This window comes from Canis aureus, chromosome 14 (assembly GCF_053574225.1).
Source record: "Canis aureus isolate CA01 chromosome 14, VMU_Caureus_v.1.0, whole genome shotgun sequence".
Lineage (NCBI taxonomy): Eukaryota > Metazoa > Chordata > Mammalia > Carnivora > Canidae > Canis > Canis aureus.
Window position 1 is genome coordinate 5,440,583 of NC_135624.1, and position 19,328 is coordinate 5,459,910.

Sequence of the window (19,328 nt, forward strand, 5' to 3'; positions counted from 1 at the left end):
TTTGCACTCAAGCAGTAAGGTTTTAGGATTTTTTTTCCTACAGTGAATTCACTAAGATCTCAGCCCCTGTTCATCATCATCCTTAGACCACATGTAATTTTTGTTTTAATTTTAACAAATGAAAAGGGAAAAGGGGATATGAGAGAAGAAAAAAGGGGGAAAGACATCTTGACACAAAGAACCCACAGTTAATTGCAAATACTGACATACGTAATTGATAGAAACCCAGTTACCTGTAAGAAATCTTAGATTTACCTGCTATGGTATGTATTCAATCAATACATGAAAAAAAAAAAACCTCTGATAGGGGCACCTGGGTGGCTCAGTTGGTTAAGCATCTGCCTTGGGCTCAGGTCATGATCCCAGGGTCTTGGGATGAGACTCCACATGGGGCTCCCTGCTCAACGGAGGGCTGCTTCTCCCTCTGCCAGCTGCTCTCTCTGTCGTGTGCACTCTCTTGATCTCTATCTTAAATAAATAAAATAAAGTCTTAAAGAAAAAAAAAAAAAGAAACCTCTGACAAACAGCCTTCCTATTTTCCCCCTTAACATGGTTCCATACAAATCATGGAGAGTGGAACCACTTTCCCTTTTCATATAAATAATGCACACTTGTTGGTGTGGTGCCTCTGGAATGCATCATGCTCCACCAGTTACAGTGAAGCAAAATCTGTACAGTTGATTTTTGAATAAAACCTGTCTCCAAGTGGTTAACTTTGCACCATGTTTCATAACTGCCATTTCACTTGTTTTACCCATGATTTTTGCAGAAAATCAAATTCTAACTTCCCTCGATGGGGACCCAGATGTAGTAGATTCCTGTCACCTCTTCCTCTGCACACTAGACTCAAAACAAAGAGGAGGACCTCTCCAGAAATTCTGTGGGGACTAGTTTTCAGTGCGAATGAGAGCAGGCATGTGCACAGAAAAACCAACTCACACTTCCAGTTTCAGCCTGCTGCTCCAGGCACCTCCACACCAGACAACTTCTGCACGGCAGAACCCATCAAAATAAGGGCTCGTGTGGACAGATGGAAAGGCCATTAGGAAGTACAGCCAACTCTGTGTTCTCATATTTCTGGGACAGAAAACGCATTCAATGCAGGAGCAGTGCAAAATCACCAGGGTCAGTGTCTTTAAATCAACTGAGTGTCTAATCTCTTCCAAGATGTTATACAACCAAAGCCCATTTGGTTAGCTAAAGACTTTGCCCTACAGAAAAGTATATGGGCTACAGAGCTAGACCAAAGAGCCAAACCCATGATGTACTTTTTCTATAGCTCTAATTTTTCTTATCTGGAAAACTGTTCAACACATGACTTCTTTCTTAAGAATACAACAAATAGCTATTACACATTGATTACACATTTTTAATAGATTTTGAGAGAGAGAGACAGAGATAGCAACAGAGATAGTGAAAGAGAGCATGAGCTGGGAGGAGAGGGAGAAGCAGACTCCCTACTGAACAGGAAGCCCAACGCAGGGCTCGATCCTAGGACCCAGGGATTGTGACCTGAGCCAAAGGCAGCTGCTTAACCAACTGAGCCATCTAAGTGCCCCCAACAAATAGCTATTATAAAGTAACTTATAAGCAAAGTACAATTGTACCTCAATAAAGTGGGGGGAAAATACAATGGTAAGGCTGAAAAGCCATCTTCTAAGAGATTATTGGTGCTAGGTATACGTTTTCTTTCTTAAAAAAGATTTATTTTAGAGAGAGAAAGAGAGTGGGCAAGCAGGGGGAAGGGCAGAGGAAGAAAGAATCCTGAAGCAGACCCCCCACTGAGCCTGAAGCCCAATGAGGGGTTAGATCCCAGAACCCCGATATCATGACCTGAGCCGAAATCAAGGGTCAAGAGTCTGCTGCCCAACCGACTGAGCCACCCAGGCGTCCTGGCCATACATTTTCTAGGTTAACTCAGCATGCTTTATTTTGAGGTGATAAGAGCCAGCAAAATATGTCTTTTTCTTGACTATTCTTGTAGGATCCCTAATGACAGGATTGAGACCACCCTAATGAAGGAGAGAAGTACCTTGCACTCCAACTCCTGCTGTCCAGAGTCCACATGGGCCCTGGTGAGCCCTGGTCCACACACTGTAGGGGAAGGACTAAAATGCATCTGAAGAAGTAGAGTTGCCTCTGTTGCTGAGTTCTTTTGTTTTGTATCATAGAATCACTTTGGCCATTATTTTCCCATGAAGCTTGGAAATTGTTTGGTTTTCCACAAATTAGGATCACTTAGCTCTTCTCAAAATCACTTTGAGAGTGAACTTAAGGTAATTTCTAATTTACATATGTAGCATAAAGTTTGCTTCCCAAGTGTCCACATGGGGATGCGTGCAAGCCACGAGCTCACCACATACTGTGCACATGATTCTCTCCATGGGACCCACAGGGGCTCACACCCTGGGAGCCTATCAAATCAGCTCTGCCCCTTTTTCTTTTTATATTTTGTGAACTTTTCACACTCGTGTGTTTTTGCCTGTGAGTAGAGTGCTCATGCTAGTAATTCGAGGATAATGAACAGCAACAGAAACAAATACATATGTCTAGAAGTGGGAAGAAGTGATGTTGGTGAAAGCAGATGAATCAGGAGAAAATTTGGCTGATGGGGAACCCATTTTGCAGGTATAAAAAGAGTGAATCTATAGACTAAAGCATATGCTGGTAATTTCCAAAGCCATGTCATACCACTTAGAAGTTACTTGAAGGATTTCATAAGCTGCCCACCTTTTACAAAGCTCTTGCACCGGCTCACATCTTGTCCCATGCGGAGGGGCTATGCTGCTGGGAAGGTTCCGCCCAGCAGCACCAGGTAAGAGTGAGGTTAGCACCCTCAGAAGAGATGGGGTCCCACTTCCGGCTTCCCTCAGAGCCTGCAGCAGGGAAGGCCACTCTGGCAGAGTTTAGGCTTTTCACCCAATGATGAAGTGTTCTGACTCAGAAGCAATTCAAACCTGAAACACCTAGATAAAGATGGGCCCAATAATCCCCAAAGGGGCTAATAGTTCTTTCTTCTCCCATATAACTGCTAAGAAATGTGTCATTTTACAAAGTAAGTTTTGAGTTTTGTCTTCCACTAGCCCACTTCCTTTCTTTTTCATGGTATAGACCATGGAATGCACGCCATCACTTGTTTCTTCTTGTATCCTGATATTGAGGATAATCTCAATGTCTTGGGGGAAAAAACCTATTAAATACAATCCTGTTTTTGCCATCTCCAAATACAGGGTAAACTGCTTGTTTTTTTAGGAATGCTACATTTGTGTTTGCATATTTACTGATCCCTCCTTGCTTTTAGCTTTATCTACTAAGTACTCCCTAACCTAAAACTTTGCCAGAACAGAGCAGGTTTGCTCATCATTTCCTACTCATTCTCTCATCAGGGCCTACCTTATCCTTTCCCATGTGTGTCCCCATCTCTCCACTGCTTCTTCAAAGTCCCTCTACCCCATAGGCCTTCCTGATCACATTCCCGACTTCCTCTGACACACAGGTTCATGCCACACATTGGTCACCCACTGCATGTTGTCTGGGATTACTGGCTCTCATGTATCAAGTTGAAATATCTGAAACTGCCAACATTCAACTATTTTTGACCTATAAAATAGCAACTGGGGATCGTTTAATCTAGTATATGCACCTTTTCACCCCAAATACAAATTCTCTTTGCATTTCTAGTGTCTCCAATAGGCTTTTACACTGTGTAGGTGTTTGCTATTAAAAAGAAATTAACTGTTCTTAAACTGGCAAAACGGTAGACAAACTTCTATTTTAATCTGAAAATGTATCCTGATCCATTATACCATCACCATGGATGATTTGAATGTTTACGACTCCTCTCCCCTGCAAAACATCCTCCTACTGCCTAATATATAAATATAAAACTTTATGACATCAGAAGTTATGGCTAGAGGCATTGCTTTAAAAACATTACAGGGCTTTAATAGATTCTATATTTCAGAAGGATCATTCTCAGGATTTTCATCAGTAAATTTTATATTCACAAGAATATATTTCATATTTATTACATAATTAGTTACACAAACCAGTTAGAAAAGAACATTAGAATATTGCACTTTATCTAATTACATTACATAGATTCCTCTGTCCCTCTCTGTTACTGCAGTCTTAATTCCATATATAATTACATTCATTATGATAAACTGAAACTAGATAAGGAAAAATCTAGTGAAAAAATACACATACTTCTAAAGCTAAGAGACTTACAAAGTATCTGATATTGAGTGCAAGGCCCCACACACTGCTTTCCAAATTAGAAATATTCAAAATAGCATGCGATTATTAAACTGAATTCCATATTCTAAAGATAAAATATGATTATATCCATGGAGATATAGAGAACTGGGCAGCCCATTACTTTGAGTACATCCCTATTGGTAGGATCAGAATTATGTAAGGGAAGAAATTAATATTTCATCACCTCCTTGCTCTGGTTCTATGGATGGATCAGTGAAATCCAGATTTCTTTTCCAATGATTCCATTTCTTAGAGCCACATTATCCTCAGGTGATGAGTCATGTCTTCAGAACTTAACCCCAAATACATTTATAGTGTTTTATGGTGAGCCTTCATTCACGTAATATTAGAACATATAGAGAACTTCATCAAGCCAGGTACACATCTATTGGAGTAAAAAAAAAAAACAAAAAACCAAAAAACTTCATACTAATTGATTTGGATTTGCCTCTTGTCACTTATGAGTCATTAAAAGCAAATTGTATAACTTTGGCTCATATTTCTTTTGAATCTTAATATTAACAGCATCCTGAAGTAGTGTTGGGGAATATGGTCCATCTTGATATCAAAAGAAAATGAATGGGCTCAAATTTCTTCCACTGGTGGTGGGCAGCCCATGTTCAATCCCCAAGCTCTTTCACTGTCCAGACAGCCCTAGAGGACATTTTAAAACGTGAGAATTTCTCTTCAAAGGTCTTCTTCCATTATGGTCCCAAAAACACAGTCAACTTTGATTATCTCAATCTTGTTGTTTCTTGGTAGAAAACAAGAGTCTTTCTGTTGTGAAATAAACAGAGAGATCAGAAATCTATGTGAGAGGAAATAATTTCCATAACAACAACAATAATTTAAAAGTCAAGAATGTTAAAATAATATTTAAAAGGCAACAGAAAGGTTACATTTATTTTAGCCACAGTTATTTCAAGTGGGTTTTCCCAGTAGAAGCTTTTGGGGTAGGTGTATGTGTGTTAGAGCTGAGGGCGCCTCCTACTGGTATGCCAAGGTAGACCTGTCCAGAGGGCCTTTCCAGGCACTGGGACATTCCCAGGTAACATTTGAACACTGACTCTTTCCTCCTTTCCCCCATCTCTTAAAGCTATGCAACTTTCAATTTTTAACTCCACCCAAATCTTTCGTGCACACCTCACATAAATACAATTCTTAATTCTTTAAGAATTTTAAAATATTTTAATATTTAATATTTTTGCTATAAATCTATGATGCTATAAAGCTTTATAGTTATTTTAAAATATTTTAAAATTCTTAAATTTTAAAATATTTTAAGAATTTTAAAATATTTTAATATTTAATATTTTTGTTATAAATCTTCAGTGACTGAATAGTTGGCTTTCAGTATTTATGAAATCTCAAAGACGAGGCCATGGCTTTGTCCCTGGTGAAATAAATGTGTCTCAATGGGCAGATAAGCTAAAAAAGTTTTTTTTTCTGTGAGGGATTTGTCTTGATAGAGAAGTCTCACGTGGTTAAAGGAACACACTTTATGGGTTAAACAACAAATTGACTGCTTCAGTTGCAATACTGGCTCTATCATTTATTTATTTGCTGTGTGAACTTGAGCAAGTTACTTAACCTTTCTGTGTTTTCAGTTCCTTTGGCTATAAACCAAGGATAATAATAACAGCTGGGTTGTTATGGGGATTAAATGAGTTATATGTGGAATGCAATTATAACAGTGCTTGGCTCAGGATAACTCTATATAAAGGTCTGCTAAATAAGTTGGAACTCAATATACTTGGACAACTTTTGACATGCTGGCCCTGCCTAGAGCATGAGGGAGGTTGGCCTGTTTTAGCATTGCTGCTCATCTGAGAGGATATCTGAATTAGTTTCAATGTTGATCATAGTTGTGCTATGTGTTATCTGTTCTTCTAAAACAGTAGCTCTCAAAACTGGACATGCATCAGACTCATCTGGAGGGCTTGCTAAATACAGATTACTAGGGCAGCCTGGGTGGCTCAGCAGCTTAAGCACCTGCCTTCATCCCAGGGCATGATCCTGGAATCCTGGGATTGAGTCCTATGTCGGGCTCCCTACATGGGGCCTGCTTCTCCCTCTGCCTGTCTCTGCCTCTCTCTCTCTCTCTCTCTATCATGAATAAATAAATAAAATCTTTAAAAAAAATAAATTTATAAAAAAAAAAATTAACTATTTGGGCAGCCCAGGTGGCTCAGCGCTTTAGCACCACCTTCAGCCCAGGGCCTGATCCTGGAGACCCAGGATAGAGTCCCACGTCAGGCTCCCTGCATGGAGCCTGCTTCTCCCTCTGCCTGTGTCTCTGCCTCTCTCTGTCTCTCATGAATAAATAAAATCTTTAAAACAAAACAAAACAAAACAACACAGATTACTAGCCCCCATTCCTAGGGTTTCTGATGAAGTAGGTTTAGGGCCTGAGAATATAAATTCCTAAGTTCTCAAGGTATGCTGATGTTGTGGCTTTAGGGACCACACTTTGAGAACCCCTGTTCTAGGATAATAGTTTCAATCCTGACCGTACATTACACCACCTGAGGAGCTTTTAAATATTCTGTTGCCGGGCCCCTAGACCAATTAAGTCACAGTCTTTGAGGATGGGGTCTAGCCAAGATTTGTTTTTAGAGCTCCCCAGGTGATGCCAATGTGCAACCAAGGTTGAGAACCTCAGCTCTGTGCTAATCACTATGCTGCCGCTGAATTTGAGTGATGGAGTAATTACTGCCTATGTTTTAAAGGTCAAGAAATTGAAACTTGGTGCTATGTTTCCCACTGGGATGCTTGCTATAAATGCTGATCTGCTAAATCAATATTTTGGAGTGGGGCCCAAGAATCTGCATTTTAATAAGCACCTCACGAGTCCCTTAAACATTTAGTTTTTTGATATGCCTGAAGATACATCGCCAGTACATGGCAGAGTTCTTATCTCCTGTCTCTGATCTAAGCAGCCAAAAATGCTAGTGTTACGAAAGAGAGTAAGCTTTGCATTTAGTCTGTTTTAAAATTTTTTTACTGAGCTTATTCACTCAAGAAAGGACCTTTTTTTTTTTTGTTTTTTAAGATTTTACTTATTTATTCATGAGAGACACAGACAGAAAGGCAGAGACACAGGCAGAAGGAGAAGCAGGCAGGGAGCCCGATGTGGGACTCAATCCCGGCACTCCGGGATCACGCCCTGAGCGGAAGGCAGACTCTCAACTGCTGAGCCACCCAGGCATCCCAAGAAAGGACTTTATTTCATTTTTATAAATACTGTATTTATGTACTTAGTACCTTTATATACACAGCAGATTGTGTAACAGGAGCAGACCAATAATAAATTCTATTCAAATTTTACTTGGAGGTCACTTTTATTTCATTTACATACCCTAGGATTTGAATCTAGAAAGGAAGGGTTAATTAAGGACACAACTCTGGAGTCAAATTGTCTACTTCCTTCCACTACTGATTACTGTGCAACCTGGGGAAGTCACCTAACCTCTCTGTGCCCATTTCTTCTAATGATTTATAAGACTTTGGTGAGAATGAATGTGTTATTCCACATAAAAGTGCTTAGGACAGTGCCTGGCAATAAGTGCCTACTAATGCTTTCTATTGTGATATTTACTGTTACTGTTATCTGCCCAGCAGACCTAAATGCTTCAAATAGTATTTAATAAACTTCAAGGTTGTTTTATACAGAGTACACTGCAGAGAATTCATGAAGCTAAAATGTAAACCAGAAAGAGGATTTTCAAAAAAACTGCATGGAGTGTGGAAAAAATCACTAAAGAATTTTGTGTTCTTCTTGGAAATTTTCTATGTAAAAATGCAGGAAAGCATGTCCCTTGGCCCTATGGGGTACTACAGTAAAAATACTGTACTTCTGTGATGGTCCTCCAATTGGCCCAATTCTATGCAGAGGAGCTTCTGAGAAAGAAAATTCTGGCTTATTCTTAAAAGTAAAAAGAGTTTGGTTAAAGGGGGGAAAAGGACAGATTTATCAAAATTATAATGTATCAATTACATAATTTTACTCACAGACCTGGCTTTGTTGAATGTGGTATTTTTTTACTTTTGCCTTGTTCTGGAACTTCAATCTGCTAAATAGATTAGTAAAATGTCAGTCAGCACAGCCTGGAGAAGCAAGCACACAAATAATCTATTTAACTAGCACATTTCCCCTTCCACAATAATCCTCTTAATGGTCTCAAAGGCAGCCAGTCAGCAGGCACACCTGCTACCCATTGGCACATTCCCCTTTCGTTTGCAAACGTACAAATGTTGCAGAAATTGAGCCCCCAAAAGTGAAGCGAAGCCTAATGTTTAACACTGGTGGTTACCTATAGCTTTTGTGATTTAACACAGCTTCTCAAAGGACTTCACACAAAATGAACTCCTAAATCCTAAAATAATCCACAGAGCCCCAATCCATACACTGAATCAAACCCAAGTGGGGCTTTGATTAATCAAAAGGCACCACTAATTAAGTGAAGATCAAACTGAAGTTTAAGACACTTGAATATACCTCATATGCATAAGGTAAACTTAATATAACAGGGACCCAGCAGAAAACAGATGGCACACTCCTGAGGAGTGTTTTAAAAAGAAACTATTTGGGGCACCTGGGTGGCTCATGGTTGAGTGTCTGCCTTTGATCCCAGGGTTCTGGGATAGAATCCCACTTTGGCCTCCCTGCAGGGAGCCTGCTTCTCCCTCTGCCTGTGTCTCTCATGAACAAATAAATAAAATCTTAAAAAAAAAAAAAAAGGAACTATTTAATGGCAGTGCAGACAGAATTAAAGTGAGTCCATGAAGGGATGTTGGAGATCCCAGGGGCAGTGAGGGGCTCAAGGGCAAATTTTACCATTCCTAGGCCTGAAGGGTCATGGGTGGCAGCTGGTACTGGAATGAGGAGAGCGAAAGCTGCAGAGAGGAAGAGGCTGCCTCCAAGAGCTTGGCCTTCAGCAGAAGGCTGCGCCAGCCACAGAGACCCAGCAAGGACAGAAGTGGAGAAATAAATCCCCCAATCTCACTTTTCTTCCACACTCCATCCAGTCTTGCTGGGTTTTCCCGTGGGTCAGAGAGCAAAGTGGCAGCACACAGAGATCAGAGAACAGAGCAGGGTGGAGAGTCAGAGAACCCAGAAAAGCGAGTAGTGTCTGGCACAGCCAGGAAGCATCATCTAGGCAGGGTTGAGGAGGAAGAGTTCTTCTACTCTTCCTACAGGAAAAGAACACTCTTATGAAGCAATTAGCATGATGTGCATGGCTCAACTTACCACTCAATGGCCATAACTATCTCCTTACTAATTGCCTTTCTCCTCCAACAAACTCCTTGACTCTGGATCCTCAAATCTCCAACAATTGCATGGTAAATATAGGCATTTGTAAATGAAAGGATGAAGTGAGACTTAATTAAGTTATCATTGTTTCTTATTCATGAGAATATAGAGAGGAACATTTCAAAATTAGTGGGATAAATAACATGACATTGCAAAAGGGCATGGTCTTTAAACTCCAGTTAACTTAATACTGTTATAAAACAGATTGCTTTGGAGGAAGGGTACTTGGGTGACTCAGTCAGCTAAGCATCTGCCTTTGGCTCAGGTCATGATCTCAGGATCCTGGGATGGAGCCCTGCATCTGGCTCCCTGGTTCAGGGGAGAGCCTGCTCCTCCCCCTGCTTGTGCTCTGTGTCAAATAAAATCTTTAAAAAAATTGCTTTGAAAGACACAAAGGACATCCTCAAGGCTGGTATTCTTAATAGAAATGTTCATATCTTTGAAGCCTAACAATTTTTTAAAAACTAGTTATTAGGGATGCCCAGGTGGCTCAGTCCATTAAGCGTCTGACTCTGGTTTTGGCTCAGGTCATGATCTCAGGGTTATGAGATTGAGCCCCACATCAGCTCTGCGCTCAGTGCAGAGGCTGTTTGAGATTCTCTCCCTTCCCTCTCCCTCTGCCCCACTGCCCACTCACATTCTCTAATAAATACATAAAATATTTTTAAAAATTTGTTATTAAGTCTTAATAAATGAGAAGTTAATGCTCTGTTGTCTTACGTATGTTGCTAATATTACTGTCATTGCTTACAATATTACATTACAGCCTGTAAGTATTCTCGTGCAATGAAATACAGAGTTAGCGAAAACAGCTCAGAATTTTTCTCTCTCCTATTCTCCTTTACCTTCTTCCCCTTCCTATGTTGAAATAAATAAAATAGAACCCACTATGAATGGTAAGCAATTTCTGATACAATCTGTATCCTTGACTTACATCAAGAAGGGCTTTAAATATTTTATATACTGGGGGGATAAAGTTGTTGGAGGAGAGAGCAAATCTTTTTTTTCATAATGCAGTATTCTTCTACGTTCTTCTTCATCAACAGGTAGTTTTTTTTTTTTTATTTTATCAACAGGTAGTTTCTTTTAATAATCTGCCTACCTACTCCCACATGGTAATTTCTCCCAGCTCTCTAAAGTTTTGTCCACCTGCTATGCTCAGATCTTTCTCAAATGGGCTGGAATATATCTGTACTTTTTCTGTTTTCTAGAAAGTGCCAAGGGTTCAAAGGCTGACATTCCTGGGACATAACACTGCCCTTGCTGTTTCCCCTCCTCACCATGTGACAGAAACATACTTTAAAGCATGATTTCTGAGCCCATTGGCCTTTTACATAGTCTGGTCTTGCCCCAAATGAAATAGTAATGGAAAGAAAAATACATATGGTGATGTTAGTTGGCATTGGGGATAGAGGTATGAGGCAAGCCAGAATCAGAAAGCCATTTGGTTCTTTGTCATTTTCCAGAAAACCAATTTGGATATTCAGAACCTCTTTTGAGTAAACCTGAGGAAAAAATATACAGATAAACTAGGTGTGGATTATTAAAAATAGAAATTATTTTTCAGTTCAGAAAATTAGTCACCATCTTTTCCTGATACCTCTCATATATTTAGATTACGGTTCAATATATAAGATAATGACAATGATACATTTTCAGAAACTCATAGGAGCACATCTATTGCATAAAATACATCTGCTTTCTTTTCTTGATGTCTTTTAGATTTCTTTCAATGGCAGAGATTGCTGGTAGCCTACGTTAATATCTATTCTGCCCTTCTTTCTTAGTAATACCACCCAAATATATTTGGAGAGACAACTACCCTCTAAAAAGACAATGTTTACCAGACTCCCTTGCAGCTAGGTGTAGGCCTGGGGTGTGACTAACTCTTGGCCAATGAGCCGTAAGATGAAAATCTGTGGGACTTTGGAGATCCCTTCTTAAAGAAGAGAGGTGAGCCATTCATATCCATTCATACTTGCTGCCTAGAATGTGGAAATAATGACTGGAGCTCCAGCAGCCATTTTCAACATGAGGCAAAAGTCACAAACTGAAGATGGCCGAGCAGAAAGGTCTCTGGTGATATAATGGAGCCACCATCCCAGCCTTAGACTGACTAGCTCTGGGTTTCTTTTAGATGAGAAAGACACAAACTTCTGTTTTATCTAGGTCACTTCTGTCTTGTTTTTTGTTCTTCATTATATATAGCCAAACCTACTACCAACACATACAGTTTATTTTCAAATAAAATAATTCTTAAAATTCTGTTCTAGTTAAAAGGAGCAAATAATAAAAATTTATTAAAGGTTTTTGCATAGGAGCATAGTTTTAAAAGAATGTTATGATTTGTTTCCCCTTCAGGTTTACAGTTAATACTGCCTTTAAGACTGTAGGATGAGGGCAGCCCAGGTGGCTTAGCAGTTTAGCACTGCCTTCAGCCCAGGGCGTGATCCTGGAGACCTGGGATCAAGACCCACGTCAGGCTCCCTTCATGGAGTCTGCTTCTCCCTCCACCTGTGTCTCTGCCTCTCTCTGTGTCTCTCATGAATAAATAAATAAAATTTAAAAAAAGACTAAGATAATTTTGTTGTGTATTTACATTGTTTAGTACATTTATTTGATTTCAAATTTTAATAATCTCTTCAGAAATGGTTCAAGTCTTACCTTTGAAAGCATTGCCTATAGCTAAGTTAAATTAGCACTAAATTTCTTCTTCAAAGCCTTTCTTCTTACTAGGATAAAATAATACTATTTAATCTCCTTCTAGGGACTATCTGCTTTATTTATGGGGTTTATCTGGTTATAAGTTCCTTAATTTCTCTCCCCCTCTCCAGATTCTTCATGATAATCAAAATCTTGGAATCTATTCTGCCTTGCAAAATAGAGACCTCTGGATCCCAGTCCCTTTGATAAGTCCCTAGTCCCCCTTTATAAGTGATACATGTCAGTTTAGACTTTATGTATTTACCTAGAAAACTAGTGAATATCACAGTCATACATTCACATGGCTACTTTGAGTTCCACAGAATGACTTGTTCTGGTCAACTGTGCTTTGTGAGGAAGCTGGAACTCAGTATACACTCAAAGAGCTGACCTGTCTGCTCTCTTCACTTTCCAGGGTTTCATTTCACCCAGGGGTTTTCAGATGAAATTTCAGGTTGAAATGTGGACTATCCCTACAACATCTCCTTGAAAACCTAATTTCCTTTAAAAAAAATTTTTTTTTTTATTATTTGTTTTAGAGAGAGAAAGAGAGCAAGAGGGGGAGAGAGGGAGAGAATCTCAAGCAGACACCCCTCCTGCTCTTGCTGAGTGCAGAGCCCGAGGCAATATGTGGCTCCATCCCATGACCCCAAGGATCATGACCTGAGCTGAAAACAAGAGATGCTTAACCGAATGAGCCACTCAAGTGCCCCCAAAATTCAGTTTTCCAGAGAAAGGGTCTTAACTTTTCTTTTTAAGACCCAAAATAAGAAAAAAAAAAAAAGAGCTTACAGAAATAAAATTTGTTGAGTATTTGGATAAAGCAATGTAATAGCGACTAATATGCTGATTTCACTATCGGCCACAGAGAAAGTATAGGTTTCAATTTGTGTGCAAATATGAAGAATGTAGTTACAGTGATTGGTTGTTTTGTTGTTGTTTTTAAAACTTTAAATAAGTCACTACCTTCTATTATTTAGTAAACTCTTTAGCTAGCTATTCACTGTTCAAGTATCTCCTGCATGAAGTAGGTAGCTTATATTTTATTCAGCCACATTTGAGAGTACTTCTCCCTTTTAATGGGGCTACTTCAGTTAACTATTTTTTCTTCTTCTTTTTATATATATAATAATTGGAGCCTAAGGGGGTCCATTCTGCCTAAGAGGTTAGATTTTATGACCTCTTTTTAAAAAGAGCATCCACAATTCTTTTGTTGCTTTGATTTGCTACTCTACAGTACATTTTTGAATTGTTCAAATACCAAGAGGAAGTAAATTTTATTTTCCCTAGGAAAATATTTTCAGTTCTAGAAGGAAGAGAAATAGGATAAAATTTAACTATTTTCTTAGAAAAAAGCTGCAAAGTCTAGTAATGAACAACGTTAAACTAAAGATGTCACCTATCTTCTTTTAAAGGACTCAATTTAAATGAAAACATTAGGGAACATTTTCAAATATGTTCTGTTGCATTTTTTAAATATCAGTATAACATTCTGCAAAAAAAAATTATGTTTATAAATGTCAACCAGGCATTAGTATTTGTTAACATTTTTAAACTCCAAGTGTACTGTCTTACTTGGAATATGCTTGCATCATGATGGTGACAAGGCAAGTAGAAAAGTTTAAAATCTCAGTGTCTCTTTTTACTGCCTGCCACCAACCCTTTCAATGGGTTACTAGGCCTTTATTGAAGAGACTAGAGAGGCAAAATTTATTTTACACTCAGAAAAATGTATAGCCTTGAGAGCTTCTTTTATTCTATGGCTTCTTTCAACCCCTAATGGCATTTTAATTTGGCACAGAAGTTTCAAGAAACTGAGTTCTTTCTAGAGACAAAATTATAGAGCTTATTTAAGTTCATCGCTGCTGTGTTAAAGACCTCTCAGGATCCTGACTTTATGATGTAGTTTTTATGGTAAATCTGGGATCTTCCATTTGGGGGAAAGCAGAGATTCAAGAATACAGAGCAACGTAAGGACCCTTCTTGGAAAAAACAGCTTGAATTCTAAAGACAGCTTGCAGAAGGCAGAGGAGCTCACTTCTGGGAGGTTGGGTTCCTCCCTTGAGGACCGGAATTTATCCATGTAGGTTAGTTTTGGCTAATGGTAGGAACTTAAGGTGAAATATATACACAGATAAAGAGAACTTACCATTTCTGGATTCTCTGCAGCTAGCTTTACCATCTTTTCTGAGATCATCTTTTTCAGGCAGCTACTCAGCAAAAAAGCCTAAAGAATCCAGGAAAAAAGAAATCTCTTAATTAAAGAGAACTTGTCTTTCTTCCCTCCTCACACCATAAAGAAGATTTTGAGCTCTGCTCTCCAATCCTATGCCTTTAAGAATTTAGATGTCTTCTTTAATTTCCATAAATTTGCATAAGATGCAATTAGCAAGTACCCATATATTTTCTCAATTAGATGGATGTACTTACAGTCAATTTTTAAAAAGACAGAGAACTCTTTACATTTACTATCTTTTTCCCTCTTGAAACTTCCCTTCCTATTTTTCCTGTTACTTTGTAAGAGGCTGTTTTACAAGCAACAAATAACTTTGTAAAAACCCTGACTAATCAAATCAACCGATGATGATTGACCTTACATTTAATTGTATGCATAATTATTGAGAGACCTATTACTAGGCATAAATGGTAACCTGTTTGAAAGGGTATATTAGCACCTTATGGCTTTTACTGAACTAAAAAAAAATGGTTTTTCATCACTTTCTTGTTTTTATGGTATCTTTAATCATTCACTTTTAAGACTGATGGTTGCCCCTGATATCATCTGTGGCTTTTTGTTGGCTCATCACTGTTGGTGCCAGGATACACAGTAGACACCCTACTAAACAAAAGCTGGGGTTTCCTTTTTTCCAGGATCTTCACTCCATGTCCCAATTTAAGGTTTCCTACAATTTACCCACTTGCTCCTTTCCCATTCAACCTCTCTCTCCTTTGTCTTGCTCTCAATTCTTGGCTTGCATATTTCTCTTTTCGCCCTACTAACATTTGAGACAACTAAAGCTCAAAGCTTGAGGCTATAGAACATTACTATAAATTTATAGCATAAATTGATACCATATAAACTTATATACCGCACTGAAGGGAAGGGGTGATGGAGAGGAGGAGAAAGGAAAGAGACAGAAAATCCAGGTTGGGATTGTGGAGGGTAGGACATAGAAAGTAGAACTAGAGGGAGAATGGCTACATATAGGTAGCCATCTCAAAGTCTTGCAGGGCTGTAGACTTGACAGGAATTTATTTTATTTAAGGGGAGATAAAGCAGGTAGAAGAAAGGCACTACTACCAATAGGGAAAGAATAGAAGATGTGGGATTTACACACAAAAACAAATTTTGATTTCTTGGTTTAGCTAAGAACTAACCCTGTTCATCTGTGCATATATAGAACCTACACAAAACCAGGGTATGAAATAGTTAAACCACATAACCAGCATTGATAAAGCTAGGAAAGGTGTTTAATAATGCCCCCCAAGATGTGGACTGGATCCATATTCTTATACAATGTACAGAGATATGTAGGTTAAGACTTGGCTATGAACCAGGTAAGGTTCCTTCAATATAAAGGCACTGAGCCATTGTTTAAAGAAAGGGTTTAGAAAATATTGGGGTCCAAGCCCTCATTTGTATTTGAAAGGCACACAAGCCATACTTCTGCATTTTGCAGAAGTAGCTCTTCGGGTACATATCAATAAACCCACACTCCAAAGGAAATAAGACCTTACCAGGAATCCTTTAAAAGAATGTTTATTGCACTCTCTATAGTGGCTTAAACTCATTTGGTACAGACTAAAGGACCATAATAAAATTTAACTACTGAATTTAGCATTCTGGGCAAGGGTAGGTGGTTTCACTGCCAAAATCTATCTGCATCTCTCCAAGTGACTGCAAACCATCCTACCATTTCCCTAAGGGTGTTTCATATTCAAGGTGAACCTGACGGCCCATTTCTTTAACCTAGAATTTGGTTTAGCACTCTGTGTTTTTCAGAGGACCTTGGTATCTATTACCTCATGATTGTACCTATACTAAAAGTAGAGAGTTTCGGGGAGCTTTGGTTACCTGAGCCAGAATGCTCAAAGGAACTTAGTGTGATCACCAGCGACTTAAGCTGAATGAAATGCTGACACAAAGATTACTTTGATATTTTGGTTTTGTTTTAGAACATCTGCAATTTTGATTTCAATTTGAAGTTGCTTGAATTCGTTCATAGAATTTTTCAGCTGAATTTGGTGTTTAGAAAATTGAATCTTTTTTTTAAAAAACTTTTATTCCAACTTTATAAACCAATGGAAGACCGAAATAGTTTGGTGTCCAGCAATCCCTCCTCTCCTAATAGAACCTTGATTTTGTCTGATGACAAAGTGCCCAGCTCATGCCTACTCTAAGTTGATCATGAATTCTGTTCTTTTTTCCTAAATACTTGATTCCCAGACTGCCTTGAGCTAGGAGTGGTCATGTGACTCAGTCTTGGCCAATGAGACATAATGGAAAGTCTACTGGGGGCTTCTGAGGCAAAGCTTTTGCCTTCCACACCAAAGGGATGTCAATCATCTACTTCCAGTATTCTTATTAAGTGAGATAAAAATCTGTATTGTCTAAGTTAGAGGTCAATAAATCCAACCCTTTACTTGTTTTTACAAATTTTTACTGGAAAACAGCTATAATCATTTGTTCACAGATTGTCTGTGGCTATTTTTGCGCTACCACAACAGAATTGGGTGGTTGCAACAGAGACCACATGGACCCCAGAACTAAAATATTTACCATCTGGGGAGGGGCAAGATGGAGGAAGAGTAGGGTCCCCAAATCACCTGTCTCCACCAAATTACCTAGATAACCTTCCAATCATCCTGAAAATCTATGAATTTGGCCTGAGATTTAAAGAGAGACCAGCTGGAACGCTACAGTGAGAAGAGTTCGCGCTTCTATCAAGGTAGGAAGACGGGGAAAAAGAAATAAAGACACAAAAGGCCTCCAAGGGGGAGCGGCTGCGAGGAGCCGGGCTGAGGCCGGGCGAGTGTCCCCAGGACAGAAGAGCCCCGTCCCGGAGGAGCAGGAGCTGCACCGACCTTCCCGGGCGGAAAGGGGCTCGCGGGGAGGTGGAGCAGGACCCAGGAGGGCGGGGATGCCCTCGGGCTCCCGGGGACTCTAACAGACACCTGCGCCCCGGAGAGTGCGCCGAGCTCCCTAAGGGCTGCAGCGCACGGCGGGACCCGGAGCAGCTCGGAGGGGCTCGGGGGCGGCTCCGCGGAGGGGGCTGCGGGGCGGGAGCAGCTCGGGGGGGGGGGGCTCGGGGGCGGCTCCGCGGGGGGGGCTGCGGGGCGGGGGCAGCTCGGGGGGGGGGGGGGGCTCGGGGGCGGCTCCGCGGGGGGGGGCTGCGGGGCGGGGGCAGCTTGGAGGGGGCTCGGGGGCGGCTCCGCGGAGGGGGCTGCGCGGCCCGGGAGCGCGAATCCACCAGCGCAGGCTCCGGAGCACAGGGCGCCGGGACACAGCTCAGGATCCGGCCTCCCCCGGGACAGGCAGAGGCCGGGAGGGCCCAGGACAGCGAGGACGCTCCTGCCCCAGCTGAGCAGATCAGCGGCCCCGCCCGGAGCCTCCAGGCCCTGCAGACGGAGTTCCTGCCGGAGCTGACTCCAGGTTTCCAGAGCTGCCCCGCCACTGGGGCTGTTCCTCCTGCGGCCTCACAGGGTAAACAACCCCCACTGAGCCCTGCACCAGGCAGGGGCACAGCAGCTCCCCCAACTGCTAACACCTGAAATCAGCACAACAGGCCCCTCCCCCAGAAGACCAGCTAGACGGACAACTTCCAGGAGAAGCCAAGGGACTTAAAGTACACGGAATCAGAAGATACTCCCCGGTGGTTCTTTTTTTTTTTTTTTTTTTTTGTTTTGCTTTTTGATTTGTTTCCTTCCCCCCACCCCCCTTTTTTTCTCCTTTCTTTTTCTTTCTCTTTTTCTTCTTTCTTTTTTCTTCCCTTTTTTTTTCTCTTTCTCTTTTCTTTCCTTCTTTCTCTCCTCTCTTTTTCTCTTTTTCCCAATACAACTTGCTTTTGGCCACTCTGCACTGAGCAAAATGACTAGAAGGAAAACCTCACCTCAAAAGAAAGAATCAGAAACAATCCTCTCTCCCACAGAGTTACAAAATCTGGATTACAATTCAATGTCAGAAAGCCAATTCAGAAGCACTATTATACAGCTACTGGTGGCTCTAGAAAAAAGTATAAAGGACTCAAGAGACTTCATGACTGCAGAATTTAGAGCTAATCAGGCAGAAATTAAAAATCAATTGAATGAGATGCAATCCAAACTAGAAGTCCTAACGACGAGGGTTAACGAGGTGGAAGAACAAGTGAGTGACATAGAAGACAAGTTGATAGCAAAGAGGGAAACTGAGGAAAAAAGAGACAAACAATTAAAAGACCATGAGGATAGATTAAGGGAAATAAACAACAGCCTGAGAAAGAAAAACCTACGTTTAATTGGGGTTCCCGAGGGCGCTGAAAGGGACAGAGGGCCAGAATGTGTATTTGAACAATTCTAGCTGAAAACTTTCCTAATCTGGGAAGGGAAACAGGCATTCAGATCCAGGAAATAGAGAGATCACCCCCTAAAATCAATAAAAACCGTTCAACACCTCGACATTTAATAGTGAAGCTTGCAAATTCCAAAGATAAAGAGAAGATCCTTAAAGCAGCAAGAGACAAGAAATCCCTGACTTTTATGGGGAGGAGTATTAGGGTAACAGCAGACCTCTCCACAGAGACCTGGCAGGCCAGAAAGGGCTGGCAGGATATATTCAGGGTCCTAAATGAGAAGAACATGCAACCAAGAATACTTTATCCAGCAAGGCTCTCATTCAAAATGGAAGGAGAGATAAAGAGCTTCCAAGACAGGCAGGAACTGAAAGAATATGTGACCTCCAAACCAGCTCTGCAAGAAATTTTAAGGGGGACTCTTAAAATTCCCCTTTAAGAAGAAGTTCAGTGGAAGAGTCCACAAAAACAAGGACTGAATAGATATCATGATGACACTAAAC

At 40.4% G+C, this 19,328-nt stretch overlaps 1 protein-coding gene across 8 annotated transcripts in view; it reads right to left on the reverse strand.

The window, feature by feature from the left end:
* Positions 1-3,919: 3,919 nt before the first annotated feature.
* Positions 3,920-19,328, reverse strand: part of SNX31 (sorting nexin 31) — a 73,148-nt gene continuing 57,739 nt past the window's right edge. For 3 of the 8 annotated variants that reach the window (XM_077846748.1, XM_077846745.1, XM_077846741.1), the window contains 3 exons: positions 14,427-14,504; positions 8,276-8,333; positions 3,920-5,037 (listed from right to left, as the gene is read on the reverse strand). In XM_077846748.1, the coding sequence (XP_077702874.1) occupies positions 5,000-5,037; positions 8,276-8,333; positions 14,427-14,504 (174 nt within the window). In that variant the 3' untranslated portion in view covers positions 3,920-4,999. The remainder of the gene's footprint in view (positions 5,038-8,275; positions 8,334-14,426; positions 14,505-19,328) is intronic. The other 5 variants (XM_077846749.1, XM_077846747.1, XM_077846744.1 and 2 more) reach the window with 2 other exon arrangements.